The sequence below is a fragment of the Zea mays genome, chromosome 1 (assembly GCF_902167145.1).
Source record: "Zea mays cultivar B73 chromosome 1, Zm-B73-REFERENCE-NAM-5.0, whole genome shotgun sequence".
Classification (NCBI taxonomy): domain Eukaryota; kingdom Viridiplantae; phylum Streptophyta; class Magnoliopsida; order Poales; family Poaceae; genus Zea; species Zea mays.
The window spans coordinates 302,929,855-302,950,581 of NC_050096.1; the positions used below are offsets into that span (position 1 = coordinate 302,929,855).

Consider the following 20,727-nt stretch of genomic DNA (forward strand, 5'->3'; position numbering starts at 1 on the left):
CCTCACCCCGGCGGGTGGCACAACAGTCGGAGCAGGGCAGGCGGCGCTGTTTTCCTGTCAGGTCAGTCAGTGGTGGGGCGAAGTGACTACGGTCACTTCGGCCCTGCCGACTGAGGAACGCGCGTCAGGATAAGGTGTCAGGCGATCCTTGCATTGAATGCTCCTGCGATACGGTCGGTTGGCGAGGCGATCTGGCCAAGGTTGCTTCACTGCGAAGCCTGCCCGAGCTGGGCCTCGGGCGAGTCGAAGGTGCGCCCGTTGCTTGAGGAGGCCCTCGGGCGAGGCGTGAATCTGCCTGGGTCTACTGTTGCTGCCCGAGGCTGGGCTCGGGCGAGGCGAGATCGTGTCCCTTGAGTGGACGTAGCCTTGACCTGAATTGCGCACATCAGGCTTTTGCAGCTTGTGCTGATGGTGATTACCAGCCGAGTTTAGTAGTCTCGGGGTATCCCTAATTATGGTTCCCGACATATATGGACCGGTCTGGCACATTAAGACATTTTGGGATATTTGGGTCGGCCTGGCACACATAACTAATTGTAGGTCGTGCCGTGGACCGATGACAAGGCACACGTGCTGACAAAGCACGGTCCATAATTAAATATATGCTTTTGTGTGCCGTGCCTTTATGGACTGTACTTTTGTGGGCCCGTGTCGTGTTGGACAGACCGGTCCACCACACCTACGCGGCCACGCCCCACCCAACCGAATCGGCATCCACCCTCACGCCTCGCTGCTACTTCCCCCTCCAGTTCCCGCAAAAAAATAAACAAAAAATCATTTCTTTAATCAGAGAGAAACCAGCGGAGCCGACGCTTTCGAATCCAAAATTTTTACTAGGACTCGGCGAGCTCGCCTACCGCGCCGCCATGGCGCTGCTGGTGCGCGCGCGGCTCTCCTCGCTGGACGACGACGAAGACGACTGGGCCTCGGCATCCTCGCTCTCCTCGGCCGCCTCCTCCCCGCCGCTCTCGCCCGCCGCCGCCTCCCCTCCGCCGCGTGCAGCGGTGCTCGCCGCCCCGCGGGTCGCGGCGCAGCTCTCGTCCACGGAGGAGGACGTCAGCGAGCCCTTCGACGGTACCTCCAGCTCCGGCGACGACGCCGACCTGGACGAGGAAGTGTCCAACGGCTTCTTCTTCAGCGTCGCCAGGGTACCGCCGCCCGAGGACCTTAGCACGGTCCCCGGCGGCGAGGCGGCGAGGGCTGTTTCTGGGGCGGAGCCCGAGGGAGGGGACGGCTGGGGCACTGCGGAGGAGCCGCTGGAGGACAGCTTGGTGAGCGCCGAGAGCGTCTTCGAAGCGCTCGATGCCGGCGTCATTGCGGATGGCGACGGTACGGGCGCCGAGGGTTCTCTGGGTGGTAGCTTCCTCATTTCCGGGAGCTTCATTGGCACGCAGAACGGCAAGGAGGCTGCTGCGTCAGGTGATTTCGTGCTCGTTTCAGATGGTGCTGTGCTGAAGGATGATGACAAGCAGGGGGAGGAGGTTGGCAATGACGCTGCGTCTGAGCCTTTAATGATGCATGTTGCCGGTGTCGATGACCTGGGCACCGTGGATGTTTTGGAGGGGATGCTTGATCGTGAGGTTGCTGAATTGCTTCCTATTCCCAGTGCTACAGAAGGAGATGGTGCTGGTGCTGAAATTCACAGCAGTGAGTCCGATGCAGAAGCTAGTACAACCAATGTTGATGCTAGTCCTGATTATGCTGCCACACGAGATGTCACATCTGATGTCGCGCGAGTTCATGGTAAAGTTGATGACCCAGACTCCATTGCAGACGATGGTCATGATAAGGTAGATGAGGAAGCTGATGGTGACCATGAAGCTTCTGATGACCTTAAATTCATGCCGATCTCTTCAAGTGAGGATGCTGTGGAACTTGCAAAAGAATTGGAGGACAACATGCCTACTTCCAAAGGCATGCACTTTGGTGTGGATGACTCAGATGATGTGGAGATCTATGGTGATGATGAATTTGTAGAGGGGATGGATGGAAAGGAGATCGAGCTTTTTGATTATGCAGCTTTAATCAAGCTTCTAAGGGCTGCAAGCAGCTCACCTGAACAAGGCAAGGCTAAGGTTTTCCCAGTTGAATCTTCCGAACCCAGGCGTCTGCCTCCTACTGTAGCAAGCAATACTAGGACGAGTGTGGCTTCTGCTCCTGTGCCAGAAGTAACTGCTGACCTTGAGAAAGAGATGACAGATGAGGAAAATAAGATATACAGAAAGGTGGACATGGCACGAATCAAGTACATGCGTCTTGTTCATAGATTGGGGTATGATATTAACCATCAGGTACCAGTACAAGTGTTGTATCGGCTTAGTCTTGTTGAAGGTTTTAAGCGCGGAAGGATGACAAACCATTCCTCAGAGACCGAGAATGCCTGGAAGAGGGCTTTGCAGCATGAGGCAGAGGCAATTGATGACCTTGAATTCTCCTGCAATGTTTTGGTCCTTGGGAAGACTGGAGTGGGGAAGAGTGCAACAATAAATTCCATCTTCGGGGAAGATAAATGCAAAACAAATGCTTTTCTACCGGCAACATCATCTGTGAAGGAGATTACTGGAGTTGTTGATGGTGTTAAGTTTCGTGTCATTGACACCCCTGGGCTTGGGACTTCGTCCAAGGATGAAAAATCAAATAGGAAAGTTCTCAATGCTGTCAAGAAGTATATGACGAGATGCCCTCCAGATATTATTCTGTATGTTGATAGGCTTGATACCCAGCGAGAGGAGGCAAATAGCCTATTCCTCTTGCGAAGCATTACCAGTGTGCTAGGCCTGTCAATATGGCCCAGAACAATTATTACTCTCAGTCACTCAGGAGGTGCCCCCCCAGAAGGCCCTAATGGTTCGGAGGTGAACTATGATATTCTTGTGACTCATCGAACTCGTGCAATTCAGCAAAGCATCCGGCAGATAACTAATGATCCTCAAATTGAGAATCCAGTGGCTCTTGTGGAGAATCATCATCTGTGTCGGAGGAATGCAGAAGGTGAAAAGGTCCTTCCTGATGGCCTTATTTGGAGGCGGTTCCTCCTCCTCCTATGCTACTCACTGAAGTTGATTGCTGAGATCGATAACCTCTCAACCCGTCGTGCTTCTTCTACAGGTTTTTTAGGTCACTTTTTCCAAGTGCCTCCAATTCCTTACTTCTTATCGTCTTTGTTGCAATATAGAGAGCACCCTAGGCATTCCAATGAACTGAATGTTGGGAGCCTGGACTCAGATTTTGACCTAGATGAATTGTTGAATGGGGACCAAGAGGATGAAGAAGATGACTATGATCAACTTCCTCCCTTCAAGCCACTAAGCAAATCCCAGGTTGCAAAGCTCTCCAAGGAGCAACAAAAGTTGTATTTTGATGAATATGATTACCGAACTAAGCTTCTTCAGAAGAAGCACTTGAAGGAACAGCTTGGAAGATTTAAGGAAATGAAGAAGAAAGAGTTTGATGATAATGATGTACCTTCTGATGATCATCCCGATGATGGATATGATACAGATAGATATCCTATGCCAGAATGGACCTTGCCATCTTCATTTGATTCTGATGATCCTGTGTACCGCTATCGGTGCCTTGTGTCTACACCAAACCTCATGGTGCGTGCTGTTAACAATCCTGATGGATGGGATCATGATTGTGGATTTGACGGTGTGAGTGTCCAACACAACCATAATGTTGCTAACAAATATCCAGCTTCTCTGTGGGTTCAAGTTAACAAGGACAAGAGGCAGTTCACCATTCATTTGGATTCCTCAATGTCAGTTAAGCATGGTGACTATGCCTCGAGCCTGGCTGGCTTTGACATCCAAACAATGATGAATCAGCTTGCTTACACCCTCAGAGGTGAGACCAAATTCAAAGGCTTCAAGAAAAACATCACTACTGGTGGTTTATCCATGACTTTTTTGGGAAATAACATGGTAGCTGGAGCAAAGCTTGAAGACAAGCTTTTAATTGGTAACAGGCTAACACTGTCAGGCAACACTGGTGCTGTATCCATGAGAAGTGATGCTGCATATGGAGTGAATGTGGAGGCAACTCTTCATGAAAAAACCTATCCTGTAGGTCAAGGCCTTGCCACTTTGGGTGCATCCTTAGTGAAATGGCGAAAAGAGTGGACCATGACTGCAAATTTAGATTCCCATGTATCTATCGGAAGGTCTTCAAACATGGCAGTTCATGTTGATGTAAACAACAAACTAACTGGACGGGTCAGCATCAAGGCCAGCACTTCAGAACAGTTGAACATTGCCCTTTTAGGTACCTGTTCAGTGATAATGTATTTGTGGGACAAGATACACCCTGGTGCAGATTCTAATGATGACTAGCACTGGTTAGTATGGCAATTTTGAACTCTTAACATTTTGTATATTTTCCTGGTTCCTTCTGTTTTTGTACTTGTTGGTTATAACAACTACTGTTGAAGTTTGTTAGTCATTCGTCCATTCAGTCTCTTCCCTGTGCCTTCCACACTAATGTTTGGCTATTGTACTTCATATATACTTTGTTATAGTATGTAGAATTGTTTACCTGTTGGATATCAGTCATATGGTCATCCATTCGCTAAATTTGTTTGTATTTACAAAAAAAATGCATATACATTGCAAAGATCCGAGAACAAATTTTAGGTCTCTTATATATGAGCCTGAATTGTTTCCAGTGAAGTGGATAAAAGATCTTTGTTTGGCTAAGCGACTAAGGAACTGTGTTGGGCTTAATGGATAAAGAACTCTGTTGGGCTCAGCTGGCTAAGGAACCGTGCTGGGCTAAATGTCTACTTACGAAACAAACGCTAAGTATATTGGGCTAATGGCTTCCAGAGTACCAGACTACTCTTTTCCGAATCCACTTTCTAAGCTTCAGACTTTAGATTGTATTGTATTTCTGTTAATAGATTGCAGTCTTATCTGGTATCTTTATCTTTTCTGCTTGAGAAACTGTTACAATTAGTGTTGCATGAGTCCTTGTTACAATAAGCAAAGCCATATATAGAAAAGTTACATCCTTGTCAGTACTCTTATAGTATTAGCAGCAATAGCTGGTGACATGTATTTTGAGCTTTGAAAATTTTCAGTAAAGACTGGGTAAAAAATGTCAAACTTGATTATAATTGCCTTGGCATTTATGCCATGGAAATCTTGACTGGGGTGTTTGGTTATCGAACAAACGACTTGAATAGTTTGCTCAGTTCAATAGCATTGTCCATATTTCATTGGATCGTTGTTCAAAGGAGTTCTCAAAGCTTTTACTTAGATCTGTCTTAAGAAATCCTTTGAATTTTCTAGCATACTTAATGTAGGTGTATTCAGGACTCCCAAGATCCAAGCAGTCACAGGTTGGCAAGCACATCATTTGTGCACCCAGCTTGTGATTCAAGAACTGGAAGTAGCTGTAAACTGTACACTCTGGCAACTTGCTAGGAATGGAAGTTGAACCATCGCTTTCTGTCAAGAATCAAGATAAGTGTAGCTGTGCTGCCGTTTCTTTCTTTTTTCCATCCAGTGCGCAGTTGGTGGCCAACTTCATGGTTATCATCACATATTTTGTCAAAAATGTAATTAGTAACACGTCTGATGGTTCTCGGCTAATTGTGCCACAACTTGACTAATGCTAGTCAGTCAAATTAAACTAACCTTGACAGAAAAAGTTAGGCAAACTATGATAAGTTAGGTAGGGAACCAAACAGGTCCATAATGCCCCCAAAAATTGCTGTCCTTTGAGCCTCCCTTTCATTAAGCAGTTTCATCTCTTCTAACCAGAAATGTGTGGCCCCTAAAAATTAGTTTCTGATAGCTTTTCTTTAGGCTGGCAATACGCTGTCATGATTTACGTGATAATTTTGCAGCATATCAGATTGGCGAAGTCTTTTGTTTCTGCTAATATCGTAGTGATTTCTTTGTGTATATCTGGAGATAAGATAAGGTGCTCGAGAAAGTAAGCAAGGGGACTGGCCCCCACTGGGTTTGGCTTGCCCCTGCAAGTGGGAGACAGTCTTTTGCATTATTGTTTAGAATAGGATTCTTAGGCCATTAATCCATAGGAAAAGAGGAGTCCAGTTTTATAAAGGGTCTCCTTTTATTCTTCTTTTTTCCTGGGTGACTTCTGTGTTCTGTCCAAATTATAGCAACGAAATGATACTGCACATATAGCAAACCATATGATAGTGCAAAGATATATTTGGAAAAGAAGCTCTCAGCTTTATCGCAGGGTGCAGCTTTTAATAGGTTTTGTCTTTGATCTTCACTGAACTCCCGAGATCTTTTGAGGTTTGTTGCTTCAAATTTGCAAGTGTTGAGATCATTAATCTTCCGTGGGCACGTAGCTGGCTGGATTCATGGTTCCTAAAATCCCAGCAGATCATAAGGAAATGAAAATGGCCTTTCTTCACAACCAACTGAATCAAATCACCTTGACATGCAAAGCCGTTGCATTATTTTGCCAGCCATGTCAGTTTCTAGACGTTTCTTTGCAAGAAGAAAACACGAATTCAGTTCATGAGCATGTTTGCCTCTCATGGCTGTAGGATTAAACCACCCAACAGCTGAAAAGATCAAGAAGGCAGTAAAGAAGTTTTGGACAGAGCATAGAGATAAAGCATCACCACTAGAAGAAGAATCTTCTGAACCTGGAAGCAAAGGTGGACACGCAGAGCAGGAAGATTTGTTTTCTAGATTATTCACAGGCTCCCCTACTTACAAGATTTCTGGAAAACAAGTTCGTAGTGGCTACACAAGTTTCAGATCTCCCTCTTGAGCCCACCACACCCATGACTCATGCCATGCATGAACTTCCCAGGATCTCACAGGCTCACAGCCACTCCCCAAGACCAGAGACATGGACTACGTACCTTGTTTTTTATTCTCATCCACACCATCATACCCATATATGATATATCTATCTACCTAGCTAGTTAACCAGCTCTCCATGCGTTCATGTTTTTCATGGGTGCAAGCAGCAGCAAGCTCCATGATTTACAAGACAGGCTCCAGTTCTTTTTTACAGTTTGGTTGTTTGCAGATCTGACTGACCAAGACATGGCCATGCAAGCTTGCATGCCCAGATCTCGGCCGGCCGGTTTGTGTTCTTATGTGTGACCCCAGGGAGCCAAGAACATGACTCTCCTTATGGGGTCCTCGGCCGCCGAGCCGCGGCACTCAGCGCCACGGCTTGGTTCGCCGGCCGGCCTGGCCTCCGGTGTGGCGGAGGCAGCTCCGGCGCCGTAGGAGCGCCGGAGTTTCTCACGGAGGGCCTGCTTGACCTCGTGAGCCCAGGAGGCCCCCTCCCCTGCCGGCAGCTGAGGGGGTTTCATGGCTGCCTTGCCAACAGACCAAAGAAAATTCTACAGCACTGGATGGACGAGACTGAGCTGCGTGCAGAGAAATGGGAGTAGATTCATCACAAGGCCTCGCGGTGTGGGGTAATTTATAGGCGGAGTGAGGGGCAAAAAGGGAATTCCCCTGCCAGCTGGTGCGCCCGGGATCGGGTTCCAAAGGGCAAAAGAGCATGCGAAGCGAAGTGGACACCCGCGGCCAGCTGTCCCCAACAAAGCGCAAAGCGGTGTCGTTTGGTTGGATGGTTTGGTTTGGTCCGAGAGCTAAAGATTACTTTATTTATTTTAGCTTTATTTAGTTTCTCTGTGAGACTAAAATATGGGCTAAACTGTTTGTCTGTAGTTTCTTAATGGGTAACTAAAATAAACTTAACTATATAAATTCTATTTTTTATCATTTCTTTATTTCAGTTACACTAATGTCGGAAAAATATTAAAGAGTATTTTGGTTCTCTTATAATTTATTTAATGCGTTTTAAATACTTTTATTCCTTAGAAATAAATAGGGTAGTGACTACCCTAGCTAAAAGGAACCAAACTAGCCCTTAGTTGGGGTGCATTGTCGTCATTATCATGGCGTTGATTAAATGTGAGATTTAGAATAATGGTGATCAAACGGCCTTTGGTGACAGGCTGCCCAACCAAGCCTAGAAAAATCTTGCATGAGTTCAAGTCGGACTCGTCGAGTCTGATTAAGAAGTGATTTTGTTTTGGATGACTTGGTTTCAAATGGCGCCAGCAGAATCTCGACTACTTGCTCCGTTGAATTATTATTCCCAAGTTTTTGGAGTTGAATGAGCAGCCGAAGCTGGATTGGACATGCATAAGGCCTTGTTCGTTTCTGCCGGATTGGTGGGTCGGAACGATTCCTGACCGGATTGGTTCTCTAATTTATATAAACTTTGATTAGCTGGAACGATTCCGGGTGCAATCCGACGGAAACGAACAAGGCCTAAGGCTTGTTTGCTACTCAATCGGTACCGAATTACAAGTTGTTATGTAAATAAATGCGCTATTTGTCACCCTCATGCCTCATGTGATGGATCCAATGGTCCATTATTTATATTGGTGTAATCCAATCAACTAGACATCAAAACGAAACATTTTTTTTCCCGGATCTGTATCATCTAATGGGTCGGACCAGTGAAGCGCTTTTTAAACTGATTGATGTTTATACTCAGGCACTTATAAGTAATTTCATCTAATATTCATCTATTTTAAGGCATTCCATATTACTTAACTCATTGCATATTGCTTAAGTCATTTTATCTGTTATCAACTATTTTATCTTATTCAATCCTTTAATTAGTTTTTTTTAACTAATTTTAAGTCATTTCATGTATTTTCAGACACTTAACCTTACTCGGTGCTTGTTAATATCCTTTAGTTTTCAGCTATTTTTGAAGTCATTCCATGTGTTTTCAAATATTTTATATTACTTCATGTTTGTTAATTGATTGATGTTTATACTTAGTCACTTTTAAGTAATTCCATATGATATTCAGCTATTTTAAGCCATTTCATATTATTTTAGGTAATTCCTTATTATTTAAGTTATTTTATCTAATTTTCAGCTATTTCATCATATTTAGCCCTTTAATTAGTTTTCCAACTAGCTTGTAATAATATCGTAAAAGTTATACATCGGGGATAACCTTTTCATAACGGTGTTGAACACCAAAAGTGATGGACGGTCTGGCTCAAGGGCCCGGACGGTACGCGCCCCCACGATCAGATTAACTCGGATGATTATCCTTATCTGATGTGTGGTTATCTATCTAATCACGTGGGGTTTGTTAGCTATCGCCTAGGAACGGGTCCAGACCTCCCTATATATATGAACGGGTACGACCGATTGAAACCCTCGAATACATTGCAATCGAATCAATTACTTTCTTTATTATGTCTGCCTTAGAAGTAGATGTAGCATAGTCTAGTTATAACTTTCCGCATATCCACCTCAACCCCTATTCAACTATACATCGTCTAGATCCATCTTGGATGACCTGCTGACCTCAAGGCGACTCTAGGATCTTACCCCTCCCGGGGGGCAAGATTTATTCATCGAATTGATCTCTTAATTTCTATAGGACTCGCCGACTCTACGACGTCTGAGGATGCCCCAGGTCTAGATTCCAGCGAGGAGGAAGACGACCCTGCGCCATCGTGAAACGTTCGACCTTGTGTGTGGACCGTCCGGTGCGACACAAGAAAGGGGTCGCTTCTGCGCCCAGGTCGTGGACCATCCGGCGCGCTGCCGTAGAGGCACTGTCAGATGGTACACCTCTAGCGATTGGCGATGTGCAGATCAACTCTAACAAAAAGATTTTATTTTTTAATTAACTCTCTGCAATTCTATAGTAAATAGATTGTACATGTCATTAGAGCAACCAATAATATATATTTGTGGAATTTTGTAGCTTGCCTGGCACTAGTCCATTTATTTATGTAGTTGTTACTTTGCCTCTACTCTAGCATTACTTCCTATGGTTCCTTGCAGTCGTCCTGCTGTTATTTCCCCAATGTATCTGGAAGGAGGTTGCCGACGTGATTGAAGGCATTTTTTGGATGTCCTTGCCCTTGCATGCAGCCGACGTGAGAATTGAATCGAAGTTATGGTAATGTTGCATGAATCAACTCCTTTTAGCACCGCATGTTGTCTTAAATAACAATGTCACATCATCCTAAAACTAGATAACAATATGTACAGAGTTTTAACCCAGTTAAACTCTACTATCTCTTATGAAGCTCTCTCTATATCTATTCTCATAATTGCACTCCCATATTACCAAGCATGATAATATGCCACCACATTTAATGAGTATAAAACTCTTATTGAGAATATCCTTATATGAGTGTTAGTAACCGGTTTAAGACAGGAAAGACAACTTATTGAGAAGAACTATGAAACATATTAAATAAGGGTACGATGAGAAATTAGCATCCACCTTGGTATATTAAATACTGTCCAAAATAACTACTAAAAGGAATTGGAGGGAGTATTTGCTCTTAAAACAATGCTCGTGGTGCCCTTGGCTACTCACACCGGTTTAACAAAACTAAAATATATACAATACATTTGAGAGTATGACAAATAAGCATGTACAAAAATTTAAAATTTAAAATATATTTAATATATGTATTTGTGTATAGAGGACGTGATTTAGAGGACGTTGTTTGAGAGGAAGAAGATATATGAGATAAAATCTTTTAGAGGAGACGGTAAAAGACACATATAGAGGATGGATATAGAGGACGTTGCTGGAGACAACTATCTTCAGCAACGTCCTCTAAATTTCATCTCCTAAAAGAATATTCTTTGTTCTTTACAGACCACTCTAAAAGATTCCGTCCTTTATAGCTTTACTCTCTCCAATAGCATCATCTATATTAAATAATCAATTAAAATCGATATGTCAACGTCTCTATATTAAATAATCAATTAAAATCGCTATGTCAACGTCTCCTCAACATGGGCCCCTTATTTGTCCAGAGCCTACGAAGAGCTATAGAGGAGCCTCCAAATGTAGAGGTCGTGGCAAGACTCCGCTATTTTACAGGTCCATTTAGCATTCTCTGTTGGAGCCAAAAAAGGTGCAAGTGAAACGCTATATTTAGGGTACATGACCATTTACGAGTTGTGACCATTTACGAGTTGTTGCTTGACTTCTATCCTAAACCTAGGGTGTTCTCTCTCATCTCTATTTTTTATACTTTAAACTATGAATTAATTAGAGTGGCAGAGCTAGAGGGTGGTTCGTTTGGACCACCATAGCCAAAAACCCATTAAACTATATGTATTAGGTATAAAAATATTACTCTTAAGCAGTAGCTATGTTTTATTTATTTGATGCGTCCATGACGACGATAAACGCAACGCGACAACATGTGAAGTTGGGCTCCTAGAACAAGCGTGTGCGATGGCGCTCCAAGCAGATCTAGCATGACTACCACCGTACGTGTTCCAGGCTCAGTACAACATGTTGCACGCTCGCCGTCTGTGACAATTCGTTTAGGTAGAAGAAGGTTGTGCTCACCATACAGGTACCATAAATCTAATCGAAAACACCCGATCGATCAATTTCCATATATTTATACTTGCGTTCGCAGTACATACAACTATATTATATTTTCTAAGTTTTTTATACTTTTTTGTTTTTAAGATGTTAGATGACATTTTATACTGTTTAATTTTTAAAATGTTAATTATATGACTTTTTTATTTGACCATAGTATATTTGGTCTTTTTTATTACATGTCTATTGTCTATTGTCGTATTTATATTGTGAAAAAACTAAACTAGACCATTTATCATTAAAATCTTAGCTACGTCATTGATTAAACATAATATTAATATGTAAGTACCATTTTAGACTATGACAAGTATATTGTAAAAGATTTAATTTAAAATATATTACGAATATGTGTATTATGTGTAGGATATGACTTTAGACGGAACCGTTGCTGGAGCTAAAATTTATAGGATAAAATACTTTACTGTATGGTGAAAAAGTATGATTTTGGGATGTTATAGAGTGAGGAGACAGTTTCACCTTGGTTGCCTTTCCTTGTGTACGTAGCGTGGCAGGAATCATAGGAATACTCGCCCGCTGAAGCAGCCATGTTCCTTGTCCCCTTGTCGAGGCCAATAATTGGAGGCCCCCGGCCCAGCCCGCCGTGGTGGCCAGCTAGCGAGTGACGTCAGCGCAGCCTAGGCGCAGCAGTGGGGACCGTCGCTGTCACGGGGCGTGCACTCTGACTCGGTCTCGCACCACCCTTAGGGCTGGTTTGGTGGACATGTAATTGGAGGGGATCCATGGGGAGTAATCCCCTCCCTATTCAAATTTGAATAGAGAGGAGATTACTCCCCCTTGGATCCCCTCCAATTCCCTGTCCACCAAATCAGCACTTAGACTGTCTTCACCGCTTCCCGCCGGGCTCCCCCTCCCCTACCGTAGAGGCTACAGGAAGACGCTATCCTGTGCAACGCTTCCCCCTAAAGCACCAGCTACCATGCAGCAGCGCGCTATATTCTTCTCTCTCCCTCCGAATGCAGCGTGCTTTCCTTTCCTCCCCTATCTACTGTGCTGTGGGCCCACGGTTAATTATTAGTAGATGAAAAATTGATAGAAGGTGAAAAGTAGGTATAGAAAATGATATTTTATGGTTGTAGTGGGGTATAGAGGAAGGATTTAGGGGGAACCGCTGTACAGGGTGGAGATATAGGGGAGAAGAGAACGCTGACGTGGCACGTAAGTGGGATATAGGGGGAGAAATTTAGGGGTAACCGTTGAACACAGTCTTATATATGGCCTTATATATGGCCAATAAGCTCGAGTACCGTGAGTCCGGTACAAATCCCACTGTTTAAGTCTGATTCGAGCCTAGTACAACCTGATTTTATACAGATCTGGGTCAGTCCGATACGAATATGCGGGCCGAGTCCGGACAGAAAACTAAGTACGGTGAGCTGGTTCGACATGACCTGTTTATCTCAAAGCTCGTCAAACCCGTTTTTTTACAAAACTGTGCTTATCGACCCGCTTAACCCTTTTTCGGCCCGCTACCCTTTTTCGGCCCGCTTTTTCCATGCTTACCGGGCCGGCTTAGCTCATTTAGGCCCGCTGCGGGCCGAGCTCGGACAGATAAACGAGCTCGTGGGTTAAATGGCCAAGCCCGATTTTCTAACTGTGTCTGGTGGGCCGGGCTTCACCGGCACCAGGCCGGGCTAGGCGGCCTGTTTGAACATTTCTACACTCCCTTGCGCATCCTTGTGGCCCCGACAATCACTTCTTCCAGTCCCACCCTCGACGCGCGCCACCTGCTGAGGCATATTTAGACATGGCAATGAGTCTCCAAAAATATGACATGTTTTATCTGATATGAAAGTGGATATGAGATGATTTCTTTACCCGTGAATATGTTAGTGGGCAAAAATCTATACCCATTGGGTAAACAGTTATAGGTGGATACTATTCATACCCGTGTACCTGTGGGTAAAATATACCTACATCATACCGTTATTATAAAAAATAAAGCACATCTTAGCTAAAAGAAAATCTTTGTCCGACTATTATGTATTTAACTATTAAGTAATGTAATAATATGATTTGCTATTTTAAGTTAGAACTTATATTTATATGTTCATTTGACATTTTGAGTTATTGAAATATTAGAATTTGAGACCTTCGTAATGGGTACGGGTTATCCGACGGGTAAAATCCCGCACGGGTACAGATATGAGTAAAATTTTATACCCACGTGCGTATATGTGTAATATGACGGGTATAATTTTTGTTGATAGGTACGAGTATATAATAGTACTACACTATAGGTATACACTCATTGCCATCCCTAAGCATACTCTAGACCCAATATATAAACATGCTTATTATTAACAAGCCATCCGTTTCTGCTATAGAGAATAAAATAAACAAATAAAAAGTACCGAAGAGGACATGAGCAGGTCATCTGTTTCTACTGAGTTGAGGTTGTGCCGCATAGGATTGGACAAAATGCTCGTGGCTTGTCGACTTGCTCGGCTCATGGTCAGTTTGAATTGGTTCGTTTGAATTTTTTCACGAGCTGAGCTGACAGTCTAACTTGGTTCGTTAATGACCTAGCACAGTTTGTTAACAAGCCAGCTCACGAGTTAAACAAGCTATCACATTTTATGAAACTATATACATACCATTTACGTAACAATTAATGAACATGTGCTATATATATGTGTGATATCTATGACGTATAAGTTAAACTAATGATTGATGAAATGTGTTTGTGTTAAATTGGTCTATGTCGAATATAACTTTGGGTTAAACTGATTAACATGTGTGTGAATTGTAAATTGATGAGTCATGAGTTATGTTAATTTGGTGTTACATTGATGTGATCCGTGAAACTATTAGTATAATTACTATTTTCTATTGTTAAATTAGTTTAAGTTTAACTAAAAATTGATTATTATATGCTCTGGTTCGCGATATAAACGAGCCAATCCAAGCTAGTAAACAAGTCGAGCTAATTCTATGACTCGTTAACTTAACGAGCTAAGCTAAATCGACCTAGCTTGTTAGTTTAACAAGTCAGTTTTAACTTAGACGAACCTAGGCGAGCTGATATCTGCCCTAGTGTCGCAGCCGCAAGTAACCGGTGGCCGATCACCTTCTCACCGACTACTTTGTGTTGCACGCCCACTCTGTGAAAGCGAACACTAAACTGTAGGCTCAATGTACAACACGGATGGGTACGCGGCATAAACATCGTCCAATCGTAATCAACACACGACGACATAAAATGCCTTCATTATACCAGCGTTAAAGGAAAAACACCTTAGCTGTTGGAGTGGTTATAATTTAGGACAACTATACCCTGATCTTACTTGAGCCCTCGTCACAGTTTAAGGAATTCAGGTAGACCAAAACGTACTTCAACCAGGCTCCTATTTAACCTCCAACAGATGATAAGAGGAGCTCCTGTTTAGCTGGAGCCAAATGACAGGGCTGCGTATGATGCTGGAATTGTAAGTATAGAAAAACCTATCTACAATCTAGATATTATGTTGTGGTTCTCCAAATACTAGATAAACCTAAAAAATTTGTTCATATAACCTAATGTACCTAGACTTTGTATTTTATTCACTAGAATTTTTTAAGACACGGCTCATTTATATGAATTGTATGGACGAAACCGTATCTTAGACTTAAAGAACCATGCTAGAGACGTTCTTTCACAAAGTCAAGTCTCTTATGTTTTTTATGCTTACCTCCTTAGGCACAAGTCATTTATGTGGATTGTACATATCTAAAAGATTAGCTAAAATAGGCTAGGAAGTAGAAGCTGAAACATGAACGATGATAAGCTTCCATTCGAGACAACGAGGAGGAGGACAAAATTTGTGGGTTTGGTTATAGTTGCTCGATGCACACAGATTACTATAAAGCAACCGGAATGGTGCATGATTAGTGTACTTTTGTGCTTGGATTAACTAAATTTAATCCAAGAGACTCACGACCATTCCGGTCCTTTTGGGAACGAAAGCAGGCCAGCCCAGCCCAGTCGTTGTTCCTCGCCTCGTGGGCTTAGGCAAAATGCTGGGCCTTTTGTGATAAGCACGAGGACGTGGGCACACGTGCAGCTGTCCCCAACCCAAGGACCGACCCATCCAAATCAGTTCCGTCACGTCTCTTCCTCTCCCGTCTCCGCAGACGCCTCCCTTTTCTTCTCACTCCACTCCGCCGCCCGGATTCAGAGCGAGAGGAGGCGGAGAGGGCGGACATGGCGGCGATGTTGGTGGGCGCGCTGCGGAGGGGAAGTGGATGCCGCGGCGGCTTGCGCCTTATCGCTCATTCGCTTCGCAGATTCGTGAGTCCCCTTATCGCTCATGCCGCGGCGGCTGCCACTCGCATCGGTCCATAAAGTTCAGTTCGTCCCCACTCAGCCGGGAGGACGGTGTCTGTGTCTGTCGTCCAGGTGAGCACGCTCGTCGTAGCGGAGCACGAAGGCGGGTTCGTCAAGCCGTCGTCGCTGAGCGCATTGGCCGCCGCGGAGGCCATTGCCAAGGACAACAAAGTTTCTGTCCTGCTGGGTGGTTCCGGGCCGGCGCTTCACAAGGCCGCCGACCATGCCGCGTGCAGCCATCCACTGGTGTCTGAGGTACTATGCTGCCGTTTGGCACCCCCCTGTTCAGTCCACTGATCATGTGTTTGTGCCACCACGGCGCCGGTCTCCTGCCTTGCAGCTCAGCCCGAACCCCGAAGGAGGAGCCGGACCAAACTAGAAGACAGGTCGTTCTTCGTGATCCTCTGCTTATCAAGTTGGTTTTCTTATCGCTGGCTGCAGGTGCTCGTGGCCGATTCGGAAGCCTTGGCGCATCCTCTGGCTGAACCCTGGGCCGAGCTACTCCGTTCCGTTCAGCAGAAAGGAGGCTACTCTCATGTCATAGCTTCATCCACATCATTCGGGAAGAATTTGCTTCCACGTGCTGCGGCTCTCCTTGATGTGTCCCCTGTTACTGATGTCACCGCTGTAAAGGAGCCACACGTCTTTGTGAGGTCTGGTATTCTGCTGTTTAGCTGTGATCGTTAGCATTTTATTTAAGTACATATGGGACCATTTTTCGTATCTTGGAGAACACCTCAATTTATAAGTTCCTATCTATTTGTCTGATCATTTGTTGTCACCAGGCCAACTTCTAAGTTGCCTTGATACGGGAATATGGATACCCCGATACGGCAATTTCTCAAAAGATAGGATACAGAGATACATTTTAATATGTACAATTTTTATACATATTTGTAAATATCCAAAATGCAGAAAATAACAAAGTAGTTATAAATCAGGTATTGCTAGTTTGTTACCTGATAAATGGTGCATTGTCCATGTCCGCCGTCCGTGTCCTTTCTCCATTATCCAAGAAAAACATGAACACTGCATAGTACTACAAACAACATATTACTATATTAGTATTAGAGTAATAGAGAATAGAAAAGGTTGCATAACAAAGCCAAGAACTGAATACTTATCAGAAAGACACATAGCCACACAATAATAATGATTCAAGATCACAAACATAACAAGCTCATGCTCACACATCACAATTCAAAAGTAGCAAGTCACCAAGACAAACAATGAAACATAAAAATAAATCCACAAGTACCAAGTAGCAACAGTGCAACATGATGAAATGTTTTGTCAATGGTTCAATGTGCCCTTGCCGAAGGTCCTGCACCACTAGGGCTGAGATCAAGTTCAGCCATATTATCTATAATTGCCGCCAACTGAGGGACATCAAGTGATAGACTAGCTTCCTGAAGAAAATCAGCATCACCCTCAAACACTTCATGTCTATCTCCTCCAACATTCCACATTCTTGTTGGACCACTTGAATATTCCTCAGTTTTTTTTTGAAAGGAGACACATGTCCTCTACATTCTGCACGTTTAGGCTTTAGCCTGTAACAAAGAGCACAAACGATCAAACAAATCATTTACTCCCTCCGTTTCAAAATAGTAGTCGTTTTAGCTCTAGATTTTTATGTCTATATTCATATGAATGATAATAAATAAACCTAGACACATATATAGAACACATACATTAACTATTGTATGAATATGCTAAAAAGGTAAAACGAATTTTAATTTGGGATGGAGGGAGTATATGACAAGAATGGTGATAAAATAAATACTAGCAAGGTGATCGAATGCTACTTTTTTTGCATTGAACTATGAACCAAACCATAAGTGCTCCAATTTCTTTTTGCACAAGATGATGAAGCGGGCGGCCCAAGTAACCTCAATGCCAATGCCCTCAATTCCGGAGCACAATTACCATGAACCTCCCACCATTGTTTTGGCTGTAGATGGGCTCTATCATCCATGGAATCAAAACCCCAACATTAGTTGCTGCCTTGCCCGATGCTCCTCTGAATAGTATCTTCTCTTAGCCCTCTGAATAGTATCTTCTCTTAGCACAATTACCATGCTGCACTTGATGTTGAACCTACAGAGGAATTGGAGTTGTTGCCTGTATTTGGTATCCATTTCCTGAAATTACAAATAACAACAAGCAACTTGGACTTAAGAGACAGAGGGACTTCATTTCAGTTCATTGATCGAGAGGGATATCAGGAGAGAGTGAGGGGGGAAGAGAGCTAGAGAGGGGAAGAGAAGGAGAGGAAGGGCCAGATGCTGTGCTGGGACTGCCGGAGGCCGGGAGGAAGATGGAGGAGCAGGCCGCCGCCGGTGGTTGACGACGATGGGCGCAAGTGGTCGGATGACGCTAGCGCGGGGGAGAAGGCCGGTGGCCCAGCGCCCCGCGGCGTGAGAACGGCGGCTGACCTGCGCCGCCGCCCAGTGGCTAGGGTTTGGGACGGGCTGAGTTGTACTAACCTTGTTTGGCCTCTGTCGCGTACCGTGTGAGGTCGTGCCTTCGTGTTCTCTTCGGCATCGCCGTGTCCCACCCGTATGCTCACCGTATCGAAGTTTATTTATTTATTTGCTAAAATAAACTGACATGTCCCGGATACGTATCTGGGTGTATCCGTATCCGATACACGTTCAAATACGGATCCATGCTCTTATGGAAATATTTAGGTATCATAGCTGCTAATACTAGAGATCTTCAGATCTTCCAGTATCAAAGTGTGGCAGAATCTCAAATGCCCCATCTGTTTGCTAGCTTATGCCCAACCTAAAGTGATAGCTTACTCTTATTGTAGCACTGTTTGTCGGTTTTTATTAATTGCTATCTCCTTTCTCACTTCCAATGTATTAGTATATGGATGTTAAAATGCATGATCGGATGATCCTAAAGACTGGATTCCATAGAATGGTCACATTTGGCTATTCAATAAATCCATAACTGCATTGTGATGTTTCTTTTTGTTGGGGCTTCATGCTTTAGCTTAGAACTCAATGTTAAATGCTATCCGCTGTCATGCTTAAATTGATGTATGTATCTGACATCAGGCCAATTTATGCTGGAAATGCACTTTGTACTGTGAAATATACTGGAGAGGGGCCTTGCATGATGAGTATTAGATCAACTTCATTTTCCCCAGCTACTGAGGCTATGTCTGAAACAAAGGTTGCACCTATCACCCAGGTTGATCTCTCTTTCCTCAGTGAAGGTTTGTTTGGTTCCTTCACCGTATTCTTCTGTCTAGAATCAGCAATGCTTCAGAACTACTATTATTTGTTTTGTCGCTCTAATAGCGTTCTGACTTCTATACAAGTCTCGTACTAATTGGGAGGATCACTATATTGTTTTTTCTGTCCACATCCTTTTAACTTTTATAAAGTTGAAATAGGCTGCAGGGGAAAAATACCCCTGTTTTGGTCTCTTAGTCCTATACCTGATTTGATATTTTGGCACATCTGAGTCGTATTTTTTCTTCAAACCTTAGGGAAATCTACATGGGTGAATCTGACATCACAAGACACGGAGCGGCCTGATCTTGCAAATGCACCCGTAGTAGTCACCGGAGGCAGAGGTTTAAAAAGTGCTGAAAATTTTAAATTGTTGGAGCAGCTTGCTGAGAAACTTGGCGCAGCAGGTTTGACTTTATATCTCAATTTTTTCCTCTTCCCTGTCCATACTATTATTTATACTCCATCTGTTCTAAATTATAAGATATTTTGACTTTTCTATATACATTGTTTTTATATCTAGCTACAATGTATGTTTAAATGCATTAGCAAATCTATGTATCTAAGAAAGCCAAAACTTCTTATGATTTGAACCAAAGGGGGTATCATGGTGGCATGTAATCTTGCAAAATTCACTCCCTGTAGACTATTTTTCTGATTGGTTAGTTCTCTTCTCTGTAGTGGGTGCGACTCGGGCTGCTGTTGATGCAGGTTATGTTCCAAATGACCTTCAGGTAAGACTGCTAGTCTACCATGAGTTTTGTATAATGCCTTGTACTGCTGTCATTCTAGCCTCATTACCACCATGCTCAACATCTCATCTTCTTCTCCAAGTTCATTGCTGTCTTCCTTTTCTGAACAACCATAGCGGTCATTCCCTAGTCGTTTTATTCATGCAATGTGTTTTCCGTCCACAGGTTGGTCAGACGGGGAAAATCGTTGCGCCGGATCTTTATATGGCTTTTGGAGTATCCGGAGCAATACAACACTTGGCAGGAATGAGAGACTCGAAGGTCATTGTGGCTGTTAATAAAGATGCTGATGCCCCCATATTTCAGGTTCCTCCTCGCATTTGATAAATAATTACGTAATTGTCCACCAGTATTAGCCAGAAAGTCCTCCAAATTCTAAAGCAACCGGGCATTGGCGTTCTCCAGGTTGCAGATTACGGACTGGTTGCTGATCTGTTCGAGGTTCTGGATGAGTTATTGAAGAAGATCCCAGAGAAGAAATAAGTGGCCGTTATTAGCTCTTCACTCCTGCATGTTCATTTGCCCATGTGGCGCTAATAAGATCTCACGATGTCAATCCCGTAAAATCTGTAATGCTCTATTTGGATGTCGATATTGAAAGGTATGAATTGAATTGGGTTCAATACTAAATCAGCTATGGTATTAAAATTAGATGTAATTCAAACTCTATTGTTTGGATGTCTCTGAATTAGAGTTTGGAATTATGTGGTCTAATTATATGCAATACAGAGAGCTCAAGCTCTGTATTGGGAGTGCGAGTTTGTTTTTAGTTATAGTTCAAATCCAGAGAATTGGGTCTCTGATTCTAAATTCAATTTCACGTGCAATCAAACAATAGTATTCTAGAAAGTTGATTTCAATTCTTAATTTCTTACTCTAATACCTACATCCAAACGGGATACAATGTTTTGTTTTCTGGTCAAAGCCTGAATTCGCTGCCCTGACACCCATTTCGAAGTACTACAAAACATCCCTGCCGTGCGGATACGAACGA

The 20,727-nt window shown here is 43.5% G+C and overlaps 3 protein-coding genes across 6 annotated transcripts; 2 read left to right on the forward strand and 1 right to left on the reverse strand.

Annotated features, from left to right (window-relative positions):
* The first annotated feature begins 757 nt into the window (after nucleotides 1-757).
* On the forward strand, nucleotides 758-6,850 carry LOC103644295 (translocase of chloroplast 159, chloroplastic). Of its 2 annotated transcripts, none has more exons than XM_008667502.3 (2): nucleotides 758-4,336; nucleotides 5,303-6,850. In XM_008667502.3, exon 1 carries the CDS (start codon nucleotides 867-869, stop codon nucleotides 4,329-4,331), a length of 3,465 nt encoding a protein of 1,154 aa, XP_008665724.2. In that variant the 5' UTR covers nucleotides 758-866; the 3' UTR covers nucleotides 4,332-4,336; nucleotides 5,303-6,850. The 2 variants fall into 2 exon arrangements, with proteins under 2 accessions (XP_008665724.2, XP_008665725.2); XM_008667503.3 differs by having other exon boundaries at nucleotides 5,313-6,817.
* LOC103644294 (uncharacterized) lies at nucleotides 6,579-7,374 on the reverse strand. Its single transcript, NM_001327850.1, has one exon. The coding sequence runs from the start codon at nucleotides 7,310-7,312 to the stop codon at nucleotides 7,088-7,090; it is 225 nt and encodes a 74-aa protein (NP_001314779.1). The 5' UTR covers nucleotides 7,313-7,374; the 3' UTR covers nucleotides 6,579-7,087.
* An 8,103-nt stretch (nucleotides 7,375-15,477) lies between these two features.
* LOC100191322 (Electron transfer flavoprotein subunit alpha mitochondrial) lies at nucleotides 15,478-20,502 on the forward strand. 3 transcript variants are annotated; one of them, XM_035964382.1, is made up of 8 exons: nucleotides 15,485-15,697; nucleotides 15,774-15,988; nucleotides 16,175-16,386; nucleotides 18,802-18,962; nucleotides 19,239-19,388; nucleotides 19,663-19,715; nucleotides 19,899-20,039; nucleotides 20,139-20,502. In XM_035964382.1, exons 1-8 carry the CDS (start codon nucleotides 15,652-15,654, stop codon nucleotides 20,214-20,216), a joined length of 1,056 nt encoding a protein of 351 aa, XP_035820275.1. In that variant the 5' UTR covers nucleotides 15,485-15,651; the 3' UTR covers nucleotides 20,217-20,502. The 3 variants fall into 3 exon arrangements, with proteins under 3 accessions (XP_008661609.1, XP_035820275.1, NP_001130228.1); NM_001136756.1 differs by having other exon boundaries at nucleotides 15,515-15,697; nucleotides 15,806-15,988; nucleotides 20,139-20,484; XM_008663387.2 differs by having other exon boundaries at nucleotides 15,478-15,697; nucleotides 15,806-15,988; nucleotides 19,663-20,039.
* The last annotated feature ends 225 nt before the right edge of the window (nucleotides 20,503-20,727 follow it).

Excerpts from the sequence above, each read along its gene's own strand:
- LOC100191322 (XM_008663387.2), top strand. The coding sequence starts at position 15,611 with ATGGCGGCGATGTTGGTGGGCGCGCTGCGGAGGGGAAGTGGATGCCGC. Across the intron at positions 16,387-18,801 it reads GAGCCACACGTCTTTGTGAG|GCCAATTTATGCTGGAAATG; the intron begins GTCTGGTATTCT and ends ATCTGACATCAG. Across the intron at positions 19,389-19,662 it reads TGAGAAACTTGGCGCAGCAG|TGGGTGCGACTCGGGCTGCT; the intron begins GTTTGACTTTAT and ends TCTTCTCTGTAG.
- LOC103644295 (XM_008667502.3), top strand. The coding sequence starts at position 867 with ATGGCGCTGCTGGTGCGCGCGCGGCTCTCCTCGCTGGACGACGACGAA.
- LOC103644294 (NM_001327850.1), bottom strand. The coding sequence starts at position 7,312 with ATGAAACCCCCTCAGCTGCCGGCAGGGGAGGGGGCCTCCTGGGCTCAC.